Source organism: Coregonus lavaretus (assembly GCF_964263955.1).
Source record: "Coregonus lavaretus genome assembly, chromosome: 6".
In the NCBI taxonomy this organism is placed as follows: domain Eukaryota; kingdom Metazoa; phylum Chordata; class Actinopteri; order Salmoniformes; family Salmonidae; genus Coregonus; species Coregonus lavaretus.
Genome location: NC_139993.1, coordinates 52,703,669 through 52,724,683, shown reverse-complemented (window position 1 = coordinate 52,724,683; position 21,015 = coordinate 52,703,669). Strand labels below are relative to the sequence as shown.

The 21,015-nt window shown below is 42.7% G+C and overlaps 1 protein-coding gene across 1 annotated transcript in view; it reads left to right on the top strand.

Annotated features, from left to right (window-relative positions):
* Window positions 1-21,015, top strand: part of trappc8 (trafficking protein particle complex subunit 8) — a 93,822-nt gene that overhangs the window by 33,028 nt on the left and 39,779 nt on the right. The window contains exons 11-20 of the mRNA XM_084163255.1: window positions 316-416; window positions 617-722; window positions 1,000-1,131; window positions 1,645-1,869; window positions 2,558-2,663; window positions 13,465-13,659; window positions 15,497-15,672; window positions 15,814-15,888; window positions 16,127-16,244; window positions 16,370-16,527. Coding sequence (XP_084019381.1) covers window positions 316-416; window positions 617-722; window positions 1,000-1,131; window positions 1,645-1,869; window positions 2,558-2,663; window positions 13,465-13,659; window positions 15,497-15,672; window positions 15,814-15,888; window positions 16,127-16,244; window positions 16,370-16,527 — 1,392 coding nt within the window. The remainder of the gene's footprint in view (window positions 1-315; window positions 417-616; window positions 723-999; window positions 1,132-1,644; window positions 1,870-2,557; window positions 2,664-13,464; window positions 13,660-15,496; window positions 15,673-15,813; window positions 15,889-16,126; window positions 16,245-16,369; window positions 16,528-21,015) is intronic.

The following is a 21,015-nucleotide window of genomic DNA, read 5'->3' as shown; positions in this document are numbered from 1 at the left end:
GGTCACAGGAGTATTAACAGCAGACCTGTTTGTGTTTGAGACTTGTACAGGTGCGTGTGTTTGTTTGAGACTTGCGTGTGTGTAGCCAGAATGTTAATGACAGTGTGATGTGGTCTGGAGCCATGATGTGTTCCTACCTATCCTCCACACACCCACCAGATTACCACTTATGACACTCAACGCTAATGGTTATTTCGATATATGAGAAATGGATACATTTTAAATGATTATTCTCCTCATATTGCTACACCCTCTCTTTCTAATTATCTCTCTCTCTCTTTCTTTCTCTCGCGCTCTCTGTCGATCTGTCTGTAGGAGATGGCAGCAGTGTCTGCGTTTCTACAGGGTGGGGCTCCACGGCCGTATCCAGCACACTACATGGACACGGCAATTCAGACCTACAGAGATGTGTGCAAGTACGACATTAACACACACACACCTGCAAGTGTTGTCACAAAAACACACGTTGATTAACAATATACAGTAAGCTAAAATACCCAGCTTCCTAGCTGAACAGCCGCATACAAGTCACAAAACACACAACTACAATGCACAGGCTCTCCCACTCCTGTGGTAGTGTGTATGAATATGTTTTATAAATGTTCCACCCCTACAGGAACAAGGTCCTAGCTGAGCGTTGTGCTCTGCTCAGTGCTGAGGTACTGAAGAGTCAGGCCAAGTACTCTGATGCTGCTACCCTCCTCATCAAGATGACCAGTGAGGTGAGAAGTACACACTACTTCTGACTATGGCCTAATTGTGACCACAGGTTCTATGTTTTTATTCTGTAGATTGACCTCTGGCTCTGTGCAGCTCTGTAGAAGTCAGATTACTGAATGTTACGTGTGTCATATGTATGTGTGAAACTTTTGTAATGTTGCTGCCTGCTGATGTCTTGAACAGGTCTCTCTGTACAACTAAAGGTTAAATTAACGTGTGTGTGTGGTATGTCCATGGTATTAGCTAACCTGTCTATCTCTGTCACTATCTCCCTCCCAGGATTCTGATCTGTGTTCTGCCCTCCTATTGGAGCAGGCAGCCCACTGCTTCATTAACATGCGAAACCCCATGGTCAGGAAGTTTGCCTTCCACATGATCCTGGCAGGACACCGCTTCAGCAAGGCAGGACAGGTGAGTGGGACCATACCTGTGTTTGTGCATGCCTTTGTGTGTGTGTGTTAACCACAACCAGGCCTTTTAAAAACAGAACGAGGTTATTCATGTTTGCTGACATTTATTACTAATTAAAAAAACGTTTGATCACCAAATAAACAGAACAAGGTGATCTGAGACAGACCAGTGATTTACAGGTAACTAGGTGGGTCAGAGAGGTTTAATGGAATCCGTCCTTTTGAAGCCCAGTATGTTCAGAGCATCATAATGTGAATTAAGTTCTACAACCGTTAGAGCATTCCATTTAGAACTTTTGACTGATGGAGCTAGTTAATGAAGCTTTTCATCTGTTCACGTTTTCTGATTGTTCTCTCATTACTTTCTGTTCCGCTTTGCTCTCTTTCTTACTTTGTGTTCCACCTTCTTGCTCTCCCTCTCTATCTGTACCTCGTTCCCTCTTCCCCACTCTCTCTATCCCTCTCTCCCCCTCCCTGTCCCCCCCTCTCGCGCCACCTCTCTCTCGCTCTGTAGAAGCGCCATGCGTTGCGGTGTTACTGCCAGGCCATGCAGGTATATAAGGGTAAAGGCTGGTCCCTGGCTGAGGACCATATCAACTTCACTATCGGCCGCCAGTCCTTCACGCTGCGTCAACCAGAGAACGCTGTCTCAGCCTTCAGACACATCCTCACCAACGACAGCCAGCAGACCTCCACACAGCAGGGAGCCTTCCTCCGGGAGTACCTCTACGTCTACAGGGTAACACACTCACAACCCTATCACAACCTTAAAACAACCTTAATATAATGTTAGCACAACATTATTACAACCACACAGCAGGGAGCCTTCATCATAGTCACGAAAACAAGATGACAACACAACCTATACATAACCTCAATAAAACCTCAGGGAGCCTTCCTTAGAGAGTACCTCTATACCCCTGAACAAGGCCTTGGCGTGATAACTATGTTATGTCATGCTCAGTCCCACTGTTTCTGAAGAAACATTCACCTGAAATCTGACAATGCTTCCTCCACAAACCTGTTATATTAGTACTGCTCTCTGATTAATACATCAAAGAACTTGAAGCCTATGCGGCAACCCCAGAATCTCTATGTAATTTAACAGAGTTTGGTTATTAAAATAAATGACTTCTAGTAGACAGTGTGTGTGCTTTTAGGAATCGGAAATGAGCTGAGCTTGGTCTGGATGAGTCAGAAGTGCTTGTGCATTTGTGTGTGTGTTCTTACCCTCCACTACGGCCAGTGAGGAAGCTGTGTGTGTGTGTGCGCGCTGAACCCAAGTTGTGAGTCTTGATTATTATAGCACTTTATATCAGGATGCAGAGTCTGTTAATGAGTCTTGCACAAGGGGGCTATATTTGTGTGTGTGATGTTCGGTATCAGTGTGTCTTAACAGTATGTCCTTGCTCTACCTGTTCCTCTAGAATGTGCCAGGGGTGTGTGAGGTGGCACTACCCCAGCTGCCCCTACCCTGCATCAACAGCTCTGCTACCAGGGTCTACTTCGGCCACGAACGCCGCCTGGCAGAGGGTAAGACTGACACACACACACACACACACACACACACAAATTTCACCAGCAAGCATTGCTCCCAAATCACATATTTAAAGTCACAAAATGGCTGTGTGGGTGTGAGACGCTGGGTGGGTGTGGGACTGGGTGTGTGTGTGTATGTATATACAGTGCATTCGGAAAGTATTCAGACCCCTTGACTTTTTCCACATTTTGTTACATTACAGCCTTATTCTAAAATGGATTAAAGAAATCCTCATCAATCTACACACAATACCCCATAATGACAAAGCGAAAACAAGTTTTTTGACATTTTTGCAAATATCACATTACATAAGAATTCAGACCCTTTGCTATGATACTCGAAATTGAGCTCAGGTGCATCCTGTTCCCATTGATCATCCTTGAGATGTTTCTACAACTTCATTGGAGTCCACCTGTCGTAAATTCAATTGATTTGGAAAGGCACACACCTGTCTATATAAGGTTCCACAGTTGACATTGCATGTCAGCATCATGCTGTGGGAATGTTTTTCAGCGTCAGGGACTGGGAAACTAGTAAGGATCGAGGGAAAGATGAACGTTACAAAGTACAGCGAGATCCTTGATGAAAACCTGCTCCAGAGCACTCAGGACCTCAGACTGGGATGAAGGTTCACCTTCCAACAGGACAACGACCATAAGCACACAGCCAAGACAACGCCGGAGTGGCTTCGGGACAAGTCTCTGAATGTCCTTGAGTGGCCCAGCCAGAGCCCGGACTTGAACCCGATCGAACATCTTTGGAGAGACCTGAAAATAGCTGTGCGGAGACGCTCCCCATCCAACCTGACAGAGCTTGAGAGGATCTGCAGAGAAGAATGGGAGAAACTCCCCAAATACAGGTGTGCCAAGCTTGTAGCGTCATACCCAAGAAGACTCTAGGCTGTAATCGCTGCCAAAGGTGCTTCAACAAATTGCTGAGTAAAGGGTCTAAATACTTATGTAAATGTGATATTTCAGTTTATTTAATTTTATATATTAGCAAATATTTCTAAAAACCTGTTTTTGCTTTGTCATTATGTGGTATTGTGTGTAGATTGATGAGGGGAAAAAACGATTTAATCAATTTTAGAATAAGGTTGTATGAATACTTTCCGGATGCACTGTGTGTGTGTGTGTATACACTACCAGTAAAAAGTTTTGACACACCTACTCATTCAAGTGTTTTTCTTAATTTTTACTATTTTCTTACATTGTAGAATAATAGTAAAGACATCAAAACTATGAAATAACACATGAAATCATATAGTAACCAAAAAAGTGTTAAACAAATCAAAATATATTTGAGATTCTTCAAATAGCCACCCTTTGCATTGATGACAGCTTTGCACACTCTTGGCATTATCTCATCCAGCTTCATGAGGTAGTCACCTGGAATGCATTTCAATTAACAGGTGTGCCTTCTTAAAAGTTAATTTGTGGAATTTCTTTTTCTTAATGCGTTTGAGCCAATCAGTTGTGCTGTGACAAGGTAGGGGGGGGGGGGGGGGGGGGGGGGGGGGGGGTTACAGAAGATAGCCCTATTTGGTAAAAGACCAAATAGGGCTATGGCAAGAACAGTTCAAATAAGCAAAGAAAAACGACAGTCCATCATTATTTTAAGACATGAAGGTCAGTCAATACGGAACATTTCAAGCACTTTGAAAGTTTCTTACATTTTTACATTTTACATTTTAGTCATTTAGCAGACGCTCTTATCCAGAGCGACTTACAGTTAGTGAATACATATTTTTTTTATACTGGCCCCCCGTGGGAATCGAACCCACAACCCTGGCGTTGCAAACGCCATGCTCTATCAACTGAGCTACATCCCTGCCGGCCATTCCCTCCCCTACCCTGGACGACGCTGGGCCAATTGTGCGCCGCCCATGAGTCTCCCGGTCGCGGCCGGCTGCGACAGAGCCTGGATTCGAACCAGGATCTAGTGGCACTGCGATGCAGTGCCTTAGACCACTGCGCCACTCAGGAGTTCAGTTCTTCAAGTGCAGTCGCAAAAACCATCAAGCACTATGATGAAACTGGCTCTCATGAGGACCACCACAGGAAAGGAAGACCCAGAGTTACCTCTGCTGCTGCGGATAAATTCATTAGTTACCAACCTCAGAAATTGCAGCCCAAATAAATGCTTCAGAGTTCAAGTAACAGACACATATCAACATCAACTGTTCAGAGGAGACTGTGTGAATCAGGCCTGTGTGAATCAGGCCAGACTAAAGGACACCAAAAAGAAGAAGAGACTTGCTTGAGCCAAGAAACACGAGCAATGGACATTAGACCGGTGGAAATGTGTTCTTTGGTCTGGAGTCCAAAATTGAGATTTTTGGTTCCAACCGCTGTGTCTTTGTGAGACGCGGTGTGGGTGAACGGATGATGTCCGCAAGTGTGGTTCCCACCCTAAAGCATGGAGGAGGAGGTGTTATGGTGTGGGGGTGCTTTGCTGGTGACACTGTCTGTGATTTATTTAGAATTCAAGGCACACTTAACCAGCATTGCTACCATAGAATTCTGAAGCGATATGCCATCGCATCTGGTTTGGGCTTAGTGGGACTATCATTGGTTTTTCAACAGGACAATGACCCAACACACCTCCAGGCTGTGTAAGAGCTATTTTACCAAGAAGGAGGGTTATGGAGTGCTGCATCAGATGACCTGGCCTCCACAATCCCCCGACGTTAACCCAATTGAGATGGTTTGGGATGAGCTGAGTGAAGGAAAAGCAGCCAGCAAGTGCTCAGCATATGTGGGAACTCCTTCAAGACTGTTGGAAAATCATTCCAGATTAAGCTGGTTGAGAGAATGCCAAGAGTGTGCAAAGCTGTCATCAAGGCAAAGGGTGACTATTTGAAGAATCTCAAATATAAAATATATTTTGATTTGTTTAACACTTTTTTGGGTACTACATGATTCCATACAGTGCCATGCAAAAGTATTAATCCCCCTTGGCGTTTTTCCTATTTTGTTGCATTACAACCTGTAATTTAAATGGATTTTGATTTCATGTAATGGACATACACAAAATAGTCCAAATTGGTGAAGTGAAAGGAGAAAAATTACTTCTTTCAAAAAAATCTAAATAATAAATAACGGAAAAGTGGTGTGTGCAAATGTATTCACCCCCTTTGCTATGAAGCCCCTAAATAAGATCTGGTGCAACCAATTACCTTCAGAAGTCACATAATTAGTTAGATTGCACACAGGTGGACTTTATTTACGTGTCACATGATCTGTCACCTGATCTCAGTGTGTGTGTATATATACACCTGTTCTGAAAGGCCCCAGAGTCTGCAACACCACTAAGCAAGGGGCACCACCAAGCAAGCGGCACCATAAAGACCAAGGAGCTCTCCAAACAGGTCAGGGACAAAGTTGTGGAGAAGTACAGATCAGGGTTGGGTTATAACATTTTTTCCAGAACTTTGAACATCCCATGGAGAACCATTAAATCCATTATTTAAAAATGGGAAGAATATGGCACCACAACAAACCTGCCAAGAGAGGGCTGCCCACCAAAACTCACGGACCGGGCATTAATCAGAGAGGCAACAAAGACACCAAAGATAACCCTGAAGGAGCTGCAAAGCTCCACAGCGGAGATTGGAGTATCTGACCGTAGGACCACTTTAAGCCGTACACTCCACAGAGCTGGGCTTTATGGAAGAGTTGGGTGTTCGCCAAAAGGCATATGGGAGACTCCCCAAACATATGGATGAAGGTGCTCTGGTCAAATGGACTAAAAAGCTAAAATTGAGCTTTTTGGCCATCAAGGAAAAACGCTATGTCTGACGCAAACCCAACACCTCTCATCACCCCGAGAACACCATCCCCACAGTGAAGCATGGTGGTGGCAGCATCATGCTGTGGGGATGTTTTTCATCGGCAGGGACTGGGAAACAGGTCAGAATTGAAGGAATGATGGATGGCGCTAAATACAGGGAAATTCTTGAGGGAAACCTGTTTGTCTTCCAGAGATTTGAGACTGGGACGGAGGTTCATCTTCCAGCAGGTTCATCTTCCTAAGCATACTGCTAAAGCAACACTTGAGTGGTTAAAGGGGAAATGTCTTGGAAAGGCCTAGTCAAAGCCCAGACCTCAATCCAATTGAGAATCTGTGGTATGACTTAAAGATTGCTGTACACCAGCGGAACCCATCCAACTTGAAGGAGCTGGAGCAGTTTTGCCTTGAATGGGAAAAAATACCTGTGGCTAGATGTGCCAAGCTTATAGAGACATACCCCAAGAGACTTGCAGCTGTAATTGCTGCAAAAGGTGGCTCTACAAAGTATTGACTTTGAATAGTTATGCACGCTCAAGTTTTTCTTGTTTGTTTCACCCAAAAAATTATTTTGCATCTTCAAAGTGGTAGGGCATGTTGTGTAAATCAAATGATACAAACCCCCAAAAAATCAATTTTAACAAATTCATTAGTGTCTAGTTTGAGATACAGGCGCCTCACTGGTCCTCAACTGGCAGGTTCATTAAATAGTACCCGCATAACACCAGTCTCAACGTCAACAGTGAAGAGGCGACTCCGGGATGCTGACATTCTAGGCAGAGTTGCAAAGAAAAAGCCAAAACTCAGACTGCCCATCTTAACCTTTACTTTTTATTGGCCAGTCTGAGATATGGGTTTTTTCTTTGCAACTCTGCCTAGAAGGTCAGCATCCTGGAGTCGCCTCTTCACTGTTGACGTGACCCCAAACGGTTGGGTGTATATATATATACACACACACACACACACACACACACACACACACACACACACACACACACACACACACACACACATATATATATATATATATATATATATATATATATATATATATATATATATATATATATATATACAGTGGGGAGAACAAGTATTTGATACACTGCCGATTTTGCAGGTTTTCCTACTTACAAAGCATGTAGAGGTTTGTAATTTTTATCATAGGTACACTTCAACTGTGAGAGACGGAATCTAAAACAAAAATCCAGAAAATCACATTGTATGATTTTACAGTAATTAATTTGCATTTTATTGCATGACATGAAGTATTTGATACATCAGAAAAGCAGAACTTAATATTTGGTACAGAAACCTTTGTTTGCAATTACAGAGATCATACGTTTCCTGTAGGTCTTGACCAGGTTTGCACACACTGCAGCAGGGATTTTGGCCCACTCCTCCATATAGACCTTCTCCAGATCCTTCAGGTTTCGGGGCTGTCGCTAGGCAATACGGACTTTCAGCTCCCTCCAAAGATTTTCTATTGTGTTCAGGTCTGGAGACTGGCTAGGCCACTCCAGGACATTGAGATGCTTCTTACGGAGCCACTCCTTAGTTGCCCTGGCTGTGTGTTTCGGGTCGTTGTCATGCTGGAAGACCCAGCCACGACCCATCTTCAATGCTCTTACTGAGGGAAGGAGGTTGTTGGCCAAGATCTCGCGATACATGGCCCCATCCATCCTCCCCTCAATACAGTGCAGTCGTCCTGTCCCCTTTGCAGAATAGCATCCCCAAAGAATGATGTTTCCACCTCCATGCTTCACGGTTGGGATGGTGTTCTTTGGGTTGTACTCATCCTTCTTCCTCTAAACACGGCGAGTGGAGTTTAGACCAAAAAGCTTTATTTTTGTCTCATCAGACCACATGTCCTTCTTCCATTCCTCCTCTGGATCATCCAGATGGTCATTGCCAAACTTCAGACGGGCCTGGACATGCGCTGGCTTGAGCAGGGGGACCTTGCGTGCGCTGCAGGATTTTAATCCATGACGGCGTAGTGTGTTACTAATGGTTTTCTTTGAGACTGTGGTCCCAGCTCTCTTCAGGTCATTGACAGGTCCTGCCGTGTAGTTCTGGGCTGATCCCTCACCTTCCTCATGATCATTGATGCCCCACGAGGTGAGATCTTGCATGGAGCCCCAGACCGAGGGTGATTGACTGTCATCTTGAACTTCTTCCATTTTCTAATAATTGCGCCAACAGTTGTTGCCTTCTCACCAAGCTGCTTGCCTATTGTCCTGTAGCCCTTCCCAGCCTTGTGCAAGTCTGCAATTTTATCCCTGATGTCCTTACACAGCTCTCTGGTCTTGGCCATTGTGGGGAGGTTGGAGTCTGTTTGATTGAGTGTGTTGACAGGTGTCTTTTATACAGGTAACGAGTTCAAACAGGTGCAGTTAATACAGGTAATGAGTGGAGAACAGGAGGGCTTCTTAAAGAAAAACTAACAGGTCTGTGAGAGACGGAATTCTTACTGGTTGGTAGGTGATCAAATACTTATGTCGTGCAATAAAATGCAAATTAATTACTTAAAAATCATACAATGTGATTTTCTGGATTTTTGTTTTAGATTCCGTCTCTCACAGTTGAAGTGTACCTATGATAAAAATTACAGACCTCTACATGCTTTGTAAGTAGGAAAACCTGCAAAATCGGCAGGTTTTCCTCAACTACCTCAACTAGCCGGTGCCCCCGCACATTGACTCTGCAACGGTACCCCCCTGTATATATAGCCTCCCTACTGTCACTTTATTTTACTGTATATATAGCCTCCCTACTGTCACTTTATTTTACTTCTGCTCTTTTTTTCTCAACACTTTTTTTGTTGTTGTTTTATTCTTACTTTTTTTGTTTAAAATAAATGCACTGTTGGTTAAGGGCTGTAAGTAAGCATTTCACTGTAATGTCTGCACCTGTTGTATTCGGCGCATGTGACCAATAAAATTTGATTTGATTTGAAATACTTGTTCTCCCCACTGTGTATATATATAGTTTTATTTGAAAATCTGCAGGAGTGAGCTAAAAATAGGTTTAATTTAGGAAATCTGTTAAAGTATTCCCACAAATAAAAAAAATTATGTCATCTCAATTTAAACAAGGTATGAAATTATTATTTTCAAAAACAGTCTCTTTTTGGGCTTAGTTGTGATCAGTTTGCAAATTATTATAATTATGTTCCGGCCCCCCGACCAGCCTAACAACAAAAATTGCCCCTTGGTTGAATCTAGTTGCCTACCCCTGGTCTGGTGTTTGTGAGTCTAGTGTTAGGGAACTGCTGCTTGTGCACTGCTGGTTAGGGTTAGGGCACCGCTGGTTAGGGTTAGGGCACTGCTGCTGAGGGTTAGGGTGCCATTTTAGACAACGCCAAAGTGTGGAGGTGGCCTGGGCTAAACCACAGAATAAATTACATTTGTAAATCAGCCTCCCTGGAGAAAGCACTTACCTCCCCTCCACTGATTACAGCTGCTACATTTAAACAAGCCCTCCCAACGAACAGAACACAATCACAGTTTCCTACCGTACCGCCTCGACTGTCGCCTGTCCTGAGATATGTCCCTGTGACAGAGAGAGTTATAATTAAGGAGAAACACTCAGTCCTGAAGACAATTCAAATCAGAAACGCATTTTCAACACAGAGGGAGGTACAGTGAAGGGTAAAAAGTATTTGATCCCCTGCTGAGTTTGTAAGTTTGCCCACTGACAAAGAAATGATCAGTCTGTAATTTTAATGGTAGGTTTATTTGAATTGTGAGAGACAGAATAACAACAACAAAAATCCAGAAAAACGCATATCAAAAATGTTATAAATTGATTTGCATTTTAATGAGGGAAATAAGTATTTGACCCCTTCTCAATCAGAAAGATTTCTGGCTCCCAGGTTTCTTTAATACAGGTAACGAGCTGAGATTAGGAGCACTCCCTTTAAGAGTGTGCTCCTAATCTCAGTTTGTTACCTGTATAAAAGACACCTGTCCACAGAAGCAATCAATCAATCAGTTTCCAAACTCTCCACCATGGCCAAGACCAAAGAGCTCTCCAAGGATGTCAGGGACAAAATTGTAGACCTACACAAGGCTGGAATGGGCTACAAGACCATCGCCTAGCAGCTTGGTGAGAAGGTGACAACAGTTGGTGCGATTATTCGCAAATGGAAGAAACACAAAAGAACTGTCAATCTACCTCGGCCTGGGGCTCCATGCAAGATCTCACCTCGTGGAGTTGCAATGATCATGAGAACGGTGAGGAATCAGCCCAGAACTACACGGGAGGATCTTGTCAATGATCTCAAGGCAGCTGGGACCATAGTCACCAAGAAAACAATAGGTAACACACTACGCCATGAAGGACTGAAATCCTGCAGCGCCCGCAAGGTCCCCCTGCTCAAGAAAGCACATATACAGGCCCGTCTGAAGTTTGCCAATGAACATCTGAATGATTCAGAGGAGAACTGGGTGAAAGTGTTGTGGTCAGATGAGACCAAAATCGAGCTCTTTGGCATCAACTCAACTCGCCGTAGAAAATCTGTGAGGGAGCTGAAGGTTCGAGTTGCCAAACGTCATGCTCGAAACCTTAATGACTTGGAGAAGATCTGCAAAGAGGAGTGGGACAAAATCCCTCCTGAGATGTGTGCAAACCTGGTGGCCAACTACAAGAAACGTCTGACCTCTGTGATTGCCAACAAGGGTTTTGCCACCAAGTACTAAGTCACGTTTTGCAGAGGGGTCAAATACTTATTTCCCTCATTAAAATGCAAATCAATTTATAACATTTTTGACATGTGTTTTTCTGAATTTTTTTGTTGTTATTCTGTCTCACTTTTCAAATAAACCTACTATTAAAATTGTAGACTGATCATGTCTTTGTCAGTGGGCAAACGTACAAAATCAGCAGGGGATCAAATACTTTTTTTCCTCACTGTATTGTCCTGTGTGGGTTGAGACATGGTATACCGTTACATATGTACGTGTGTGTTGTTAGTGGTGTGTGTGGTATGCCATGTCTCAACCCCCAAAGTGTTGTTAGTGTGTGTGTGTGCGTGTTGTTTGTGTGTGCGTGTCGTTTTTTTACACCGGGGATATGGCCGATGAGTATTTTCATTTTCTTCTCTTTACAGCAATAACCATTTGCTTTCCAAACTATGTTTTCCCGCAATTTAATTTAGAAATATTGTGATATGCCTGGCTGGTTGGTCTTCTCTATATTTCACTGACAGTCGCAACTCAACAATCATCTATTTGGTATTTGCAGCACCAGCTGCCTTTCCTTCCGGCTAATTAGGCGAGTAGGCTAATTTGGCAATTTAATTCAATTTACTTAGGGAAGGCTTAGCTTCCCCTAGCCTTATAGAAACGCCGCCTATGAGCTTATGGCAATCTACTATCCCCTATAGTAGAAAAGTTGACCTATTCTATTGGTCAGCTTGTCGAGAAAGAAATAGCCCAAACAGACTCTGGGACAGTTGTGGGACGATAGATCCCAAATTCATACAACCAGTAGGCCTAGGCTACATAACAAAACGTTAAAAAGCAATGAATCTGATGCAACAGACCAGAACGTTAAGCTTAAAATGTTTATAAACTATTATTTCGTAACATTATTAACGCAGCAATACGCACAAGGCAGTAGGCTACACGTGAATGTTCATTTGGCTACCAGACAATGGAAAAAAAAGTTGAAAACCAGTAGAACATGAGAGAAATAGGCTACTGGTTTCAGTAATTGCTTCCATATGGTCGAGTTTTTGCTTAGGCTACTTTGAAGAAAGGTAAAATATGCCTCATAATATGTAGTAAAACATTCAGGTTTCAAACAATTAAGTAGCTATATGTTTTCAAAATCCGTACTGCCTCCAGTATTTACATCAATTGGTATTTCCATCAATGAACACGCTAAAAAGCATTATTTCGCAATGGGATTTTAGTTCTTCTCCCGGACAATTGGCCGGTGCCAATTCTATATATTGGCTTTTCAACAAAAAAATAATGCCTATTACCGGCTAAGTGAAACCCTGGTGTGTGTGTGTTGTTAGTATGTGTTGAGGACAGTAGGTCACATAAACAGGAAGCTAGATTAGCCATTATCCCCTGACCCTGTCTCCGTGACAAGAGCCACTTGTGTAGGAGGGTGTGTGTGTAGGACTGTGTTTGTGTAGGTGGGAGTGTGTGTGTAGGAGGGTGTGTGTAGGACACTGTGTAGGTGTGCGTAGGTTTGTCTGTATGTAGGCCTACACCTCCACTCTGTATGTAGTTGGAAAGTGAAGCTAACATTTTGAATTTGGCTCTACACTCCAGCATTTTGGATTTGAGTTCAAATGTTTCATATGAGGTGACAGTACAGAATGTCACAGGTTATTTTCATGCATATCCGTTCTCCCATTTAGAAATGAAAGCTCTTTATGTATCTAGTCCCCTCATTTGAAGAAGACGACATTATTTGGACAAATTCACTTACAGTGTAGTGTTTTAAAGTAGTCAAACATTTAGTATTTGGTCCCATATTACTAGCACGCAATGACTACATCAAGCTTGTGACTACACACTCATTGGATAGATTTGTTTTGGTTGTTATATTTTGCCCAATAGAAACAGAATGGTGAATGGTCTACTCTTTCTAAGTGAGCAGATAAGATATTTCTGAACACTTCTAAATTAATCCTGATAATGCCATTTAATAATGAAGATTACAGAGGCTACTACAAGACGATAACCTCTCACCATTACCAATAACAGTGGAGATTAGTGTTTGTTTACACAATACGTTATTCACCATTCATTTCCAAAATCCTGCAGTATAGAGCCAAATTGAATATCTTAGCTTCACTGTCCAAATCCCTTTTGCACCAACCTACTCACACAGTAATGGTTTTGATCCTAAATGTCCTTGTTAAGTTGTCTTATTGATAGATTTCTGCCTGGGAAGTTCAATATATGTTCTACTGCATTGTGCTTGTTTGATCCATAATGACCTGATTGATTGATCAATTGATTTGTTATGATATTGGTTATTGATCAGGTGAGAAGCAGGCTGCCACCCATGTGTCCTTGGACCAGGAGTTTGACCGGGACCTAGCTGCAATGTGGCAGGACCTCGAGGAACAGGTGGTTGCCGCCGCCAACCGTGGGGTCGTCCCGGCAACGTTCTACCCTACCCAGTGCTGCCTCAACAGTCAGACGGACAACCTCCGCTTCCCGCTGGCTGTAGTAGAAGGTAAACACACACAAGGACAGATTTTATTTGGGCTGTAATTTCTGAGGCAGGTAACTCTAATGAACTTATCCTCTGTAGCAGAGGTAACTCTGGGTCTTCCTTTCCTGTGGTGGTCCTCATGAGAGCCAGTTTCATCATAGCGCTTGATAGTGTTTGCGACTGCACGTTCAAAGTTCTTGAAATTTTCCGGGTTGACTGACCTTCATGTCTTAAAGTAATGATGGACTGTCGTTTCTCTTTGCTTATTTGAGCTGTTCTTGCCATAATATGCACTTGGTCTTTTATCAAATAGGGCTATCTTCTGTATACCACCCCCCAACAAATCTGATTGGCTCAAACGCATTAAGGAGGAAATAAATTCTACAAATTATCTTTTAACAAGGCACACCTGTTAATTGAAATGCATTCCAGGTGACTACCTCATGAAGCTGGTTGAGAGAATGCCAAGAGTGTGCAAAGCTGTCATCTAGGCAAAGGGTGGCTATTTGAAGAATCTCAAATATAAAATATATTTTGATTTGTTTAACACCTTTTTGGTTACTACATGATTCCATATGTGTTATTTCCTAGTTTTGATGTCTTCACTATTATTCTACAATGTAGAAAATAGTAAAAATAAAGAAAAACCCTTGAATGAGTAGGTGTGTCCAAACTTTTGACTGGTACTGTATAGCATATCATCACAACAATGAATTGGTTATAACAAACTCTGAACACCGTAACACATGAAAGAAAAATGGATGCAGAGGACGTGACAAATAAACTTGAAACAGGGGAATGTTTACTGGTTGCTCAGCAGGTAAAGGGAAAGTCAATATGTGGAATAAATTTGATTAGTTGTGGAAAATACTGGAGATCAAGAAAAAGAAGGTAAGAAGGCTGCGTGCATATAAGGCCTATGTGTGCAAAACAGGTGCTGTTAGATTACAATATAATTTTTCTGACCGTTTGGAACAATGTAAACAACACAAAATAAATGATAAGCGTACCATTGTCTGTGGGTTTTTTTTTGGGGGGGGGGCTTTATTACAGACTAAAAACAGTTGCATGCATTCGTGAATGCAATTGCCGACATGGAACGGTTTATTTAACAGTTAGGCTATTGATTATAGACCTAATTAAGTTGGTCTCTCCTCACTTTTCTTAGACAATTAAGGCAAGGGCTGTTTTCTTGTCTCCTAACTCCGCCCATTGTTCTGAACACCAATTTGCTGGGTAACTTTGCTGTTATGCACATAGCAACATGGTCTAGGAAAAGGCGCCAATTCAACAGCGCACTGATGTTTCAGAACCGTGGAAAAAGATCGCTATCCAATGCGGGAGAAAGACATTTGTTATAAAATAATATTATTTTGATTAGTGTTGCACCGTTGTTCTTACGTAATATAACCATATACTAATTCAGTAGCACATGTCTTAGAGTGATGGACTGTGCCATCCCCATGGCCTCCACAATGGATTAGTCCACTCAGACAGGTGTCTTGTACACTATGAAAAAAAAAAAAGGAATCTCGTCAACCTGTGTCTATCAAGAATGGTCCACCACCCAAAGGACATCCAGCCAACTTCACACAATTGTGGGAAGCAATGGAGTCAACATAGGCCAGCATCCCTGTAGAACACTTTCGACACTTTTGTATTCCATGCTTCTACAAATTGAGGCTGTTCTGAGGGCAAAAAGGGGTGTAACTTAATATTAGGAAGGTGTTCTTAATGTGTTGTGCACTCGGTGTATATTACATATGGTATTGAAGTCATTATACTTACATACCCGCACATTTCTTTGGTTGTGTTTGTCCTCATCCTGGTGTCTCTCTCTCTTTCCGCTCCTATGTAGAACCCATCATAGTTGAGGTGGCATTCCGGAACCCTCTAAAGGTTCCGCTGGTTCTCTCAGACCTCTCGCTACTTTGGAAATTCACGCTCAAAGACTTCTCTCGACCACAACCGCAGGACGTCATGGTCGGAGACGCTGTCACCATCAGCAACGAGAAGGAGGCCATCACTCCCAGGGTAAGGGCAACTGTGGGTGTGTTACCTTCGCTCTGTCAGGCTACAGTGCAGTAAGAGCAGCTACTTTTCATTCAACTCGTCACGTCTGTCTAGGCTCAGTGACCGTTTAACCTCTCCTTTTTACAACCCTTCTCGTTCCAGACGGCGCAGAAAGATGACATCATCGCCACAGAAGTCATCCCGGAGTTCTACCTGAGCCCCGAGGAGACAAGAGTGGTAAGTGGCTGCTGCCTTCTCTGATTTTCTGCAATTCTTGCTCTCGCTCTCTTACCATCTTTTCTCCCCCTTTCTTTCTCTCCCTCTTTCTTTCTCCGCCTCTCATTTTCTGTGACTTCTCTCTCACTCCATGTCCAACCTTTAATCTCTCTCTTTCTCTCCCCCTCTCTCATCATTATCATGTGATTCCGCTATATGACTCTTCTTTCTGATTGTCTTTTTCCTCCTCTCCTGTCAGGCTCGTCTGAAGCTGCTTCCTCGCCAGACTGGTCAGCTCAACATCCTGGGTCTGGTCTATAACCTGGCCTCCACCCCTTCTACTGGAGACTCTACTATCAACAGCAACGCAAGCCAAGGTAACATATACACATGGCCACGCACACACACACACTCTCCCCAACACACACAGTAAAACCAGTGCTATAAACCTGTTTTGGTCCTTCTCACATGACCATTGGTGTGGTTGCGGACCTCTCTACAGGTCCCTCAGCGACGGAGGGGACATCGGTTCGTGGTCGACAGGACCTAGAGATCCAGGGACCGCGGTTGAACCAGACCAAAGAGGAGAAGACCTCCGTCAGCCACGGTCCTGACCGACGTCTCGACCCCACCATCACCCCTCCCATGCCCTTGCTAGAGGTACTGACTCTCCACTACCCCTTTCCCAGAAATGAGCTTGTGTTTTTTTTATGTCGTTTTGGAACTAAACTATTCATTTAATACATTAAATTATTTTGCTATAATGAATCCAAGGTCTAATGAATGTCATTTGACCCAATATTATGGCCATAGATGAGCAAATTAACCCTGATAAGTATCAAATTACATTTTAAAACGGTTAAATGTAATTGTACAATTATTTCTATGCTCTGAGTCTCATATGGTTTTGCATAAGACAAATTTAAGATATTCTGTTATTTAACATGCTGTTTTATTTTTTGAAATACAGTGGGGGAAAAAAGTATTTTGTCAGCCACCAATTGTGCAAGTTCTCCCACTTAAAAAGATGAGAGAGGCCTGTAATTTTCATCATAGGTACACGTCAACTATGACAGACAAAATGAGAAAAAAAAATGCAGAAAATCACATTGTAGGATTTTTAATGAATTTATTTGCAAATTATGGTGGAAAATAAGTATTTGGTCAATAACAAAAGTTTCTCAATACTTTGTTATATACACTTTGTTGGCAATGACACAGTTCAAACGTTTTCTGTAAGTCTTCACAAGGTTTTCACACACTGTTGCTGGTATTTTGGCCCATTCCTCCATGCATATCTCCTCTAGAGCAGTGATGTTTTGGGGCTGTCGCTGGGCAACACGGACTTTCAACTCCCTCCAAAGATTTTCTATGGGGTTGAGACCTGGAGACTGGCTAGGCCACTCCAGGACCTTGAAATGCTTCTTACGAAGCCACTCCTTCGTTGCCCGGGCGGTGTGTTTGGGATCATTGTCATGCTGAAAGACCCAGCCACGTTTCATCTTCAATGCCCTTGCTGATGGAAGGAGGTTTTCACTCAAAATCTCACGATACATGGCCCCATTCATTCTTTCCTTTACACGGATCAGTCGTCCTGGTCCCTTTGCAGAAAAACTGCCCAAAGCATGATGTTTCCACCCCCATGCTTCACAGTAGTTATGGTGTTCTTTGGATGCAACTCGGCATTCTTTGTCCTCCAAACACGACGAGTTGAGTTTTTACCAAAAAGTTATATTTTGGTTTCATCTGACCATATGACATTCTCCCAATCCTCCTCTGGATCATCCAAATGCACTCTAGCAAACTTCAGACGGGCCTGGACATGTACTGGCTTAAGCGGGGGGACACGTCTGGCACTGCAGGATTTGAGTCCCTGGTGGCGTAGTGTGTTACTGATGGTAGGCTTTGTTACTTTGGTCCCAGCTCTCTGCAGGTCATTCACTAGGTCCCCCCGTGTGGTTCTGGGATTTTTGCTCACCGTTCTTGTGATCATTTTGACCCCACAGGGTGAGATCTTGCGTGGAGCCCCAGATCGAGGGAGATTATCAGCGGTCTTGTATGTCTTCCATTTCCTAATAATTGCTCCCACAGTTGATTTCTTCAAACCAAGCTGCTTACCTATTGCAGATTCAGTCTTCCCAGCCTGGTGCAGGTCTACAATTTTGTTTCTGGTGTCCTTTGACAGCTCTTTGGTCTTGGCCATAGTGGAGTTTGGAGTGTGACTGTTTGAGGTTGTGGACAGGTGTCTTTTATACTGATAACAAGTTCAAACAGGTGCCATTAATACAGGTAACGAGTGGAGGACAGAGGAGCCTCTTAAAGAAAAAGTTACAGGTCTGTGAGAGCCAGAAATCTTGCTTGTTTGTAGGTGACCAAAAACTTATTTTCAACCATAATTTGCAAATAAATTCATAAAAAATCCTACAATGTGATTTTCTGGAAAAAAAATTCTCAATTTGTCTGTCATAGTTGACGTGTACCTATGATGAAAATTACAGGCCTTTTCTCATCTTTTTAAGTGGGAGAACTTGCACAATTGGTGGCTGACTAAATACTTTTTTCCCCCACTGTAGATACTCCTGAGTGGCGCAGTGGTCTGTGCTAACTGTGCCACTAGAGATCCTGGTTCGAATCCAGGCTCTGTCGCAGCCGGCCGTGACCGGGAGACTCATGGGCGGCGCACAATTGGCCCAGCGTCGTCCAGGGTAGGGGAGGGAATGGCCGGCAGGGATGTAGCTCAGTTGATAGAGCATGGTGTTTGCAATGCCAGGGTTGTGGGTTCGATTCCCACGGGGGGCCAGTATAAAAAAATAAATATATATATATGTATTCACTAACTGTAAGTCACTCTGGATAAGAGCGTCTGCTAAATGACTAAAAAATGTAAAAAAAAAAAAAATTGAATATAGAATAGAAGATATTCTATTTAGGGGTTCAAGCAGCGAGGCTGGTGAAACCTTGTATTTCTTGGCGTTCATTATTATGTTCCTTCTGCCAATTTGGTGAAAAAAAATATAATTCCAGTGAGATGGTAAGGCCCAGGAGGGTGCAACTTCGCGTGATGGTAAAGGCCCATACACCACATCCTCTCATGCCATGCCAATTGGCCACATGGTGGCGCAATAACAAGCCATTAAAAATGCACATTTTGAAACGTCGTGCCCCTCACCCCATTGGACCTAGAGTCCTGAAATTTGGTACATAGGTCCCTCTCCTCACAAGAAACAAATTTGCCTCAAGAACCATGATGGATTTTCCGCCATTTAGAATTTTGTGAAAAACAACGCTACTCCTCTGGCACCGAATGAACAATCAGCACGAAACTTGATATATGACATCTCTGGACCAAGGTCTTGCAAAGCTATATCACAGATAGAACAATGAGCCAGATATTTCACCGGACGTATAAGTGTTAAGCATCCGGTTGGCGTTTTCACTCACTACCAAATATGATGATGAGAGGAAGCCCAGTGGCTGGCAATGGGAGAAAATGGAGCGAGATGGATTTTGGCTGACATTATGCTAATTTTCTCATCAATGAAATATTTTATCTCAATACAGTTTTCTGTTCCCACATTTAGGATCTGTTATGATAACAGTGGACTAAAAGTTTAGTAGATTTTACCCCAATGTTGTAAAAAATTATGTTGTTTAGGAGTGCAAGGGCCAATTCAGAGTAGGCGTTCCCAAACGGAAAAATGCAAATACATGCTCAAACACGCCAATAGGATTTCACTAGCTTGTGCTTGGCTCTGCCCCCCACCTTGCTTGTTCTTCCCACTATGACTCATCCCATTGGATCTTGGGTTAGTTATAAATATCTTTGGCTATATTTTCCAGACTAGTATGTCAAACAACTAACCAATAAACATTTAATGTGGCTGTGGTCTGGCACCTAAATGCATATAAATCAGACACGAATATTCGTATTGTAACAAAACTTGGTACACATGTTCCAAACAATGCCAAGACTCAACATTATGCAAGCACATTCAGATTGACCATAGGGTGGTGCTATAACTGGCACATATTTATATCTCTTGACCTGTTTGGCACACATGCTCAGGGATATGAGTCTAGCCCGAGAGGAAGAGGCGAAGCGAGAGGCCCAACTCGGCCAAAATCTGTCTTCTCCAGCAGGAGGCGTTCTTTCGTTTCATTCAATCAAGGAGTTTTTTTATGGAGGTCAAAGAGGAGAGCGTGTCGAATTTGTTCAACAAAATATTGAATGGCTTATTTGCTACGTGAGGTTTATTTGATCTAATAGAAGTTGTGTAATGCTTAGGTTGTTACGAGTACTGATATAAGTAGGACACAACATCCCGGCAAATGTGTAAAAAATTATAACTTTATATCGGAATTGTCTCGATGGCTATGCATATTCATAACATGAGGCTAGTAGCATAGCATTGCTCTCCATAGAATACAGGCGGTTGACGTCAACAACCCTAATCGAATATTCAAAAATGTATTAAAATAATTAGATGTCTCCATCAATCCAAAGTGAGGAATAGGCGGGAGCTTGACAGCCCTCCGTGCCGCTTTGTGGACAACGACTCCTATTGTTAGGGCGGAGAGACAAGTATCTTGTCAGTATAGCTGTAAACTATGGTTCAGTTTGGCCGCATGGTGGACAGGAAAAACCATTCACACAAGCTCATTGGCTCATAGCGGCCATATTGTTTGCGTTAGAGTCCTGGAAAATAGAAGACGGGTACATAGATGCTATATACCATATTTGGTGCCAATCGCACAGCAGTTCTGGAGAAGAAGACATTTGAAAGTAGTCAACATCATTGAAAATTGTCAAAAATACATCAAAAGCATATTGCATGATTTGTTTGAGGTTGAGTTCTGATATTTGTCAAGCGTGGTAAGGAGTACAAAAGTAGCTCATCCTAGGGTAATGTGTCCAATTTGTCCTGATGGTGGTGCTATGGGGCCAAAGCATGAACCCCAGGATTGCTTCTTGAAGCTAGCTATATTTGTTATTTTAGTTGTTCTACCAGTTATCAACATATTCAATGTTTTAAAAAATAAAGCCCAGTGGTTATTCTGTGACTTTAGCTAATACACTTTATTTTTTTTGCTGTGGTATCGAGTATTGTTTTGATATTGAGTTTCACTATCGATTATTGTGATACTAAA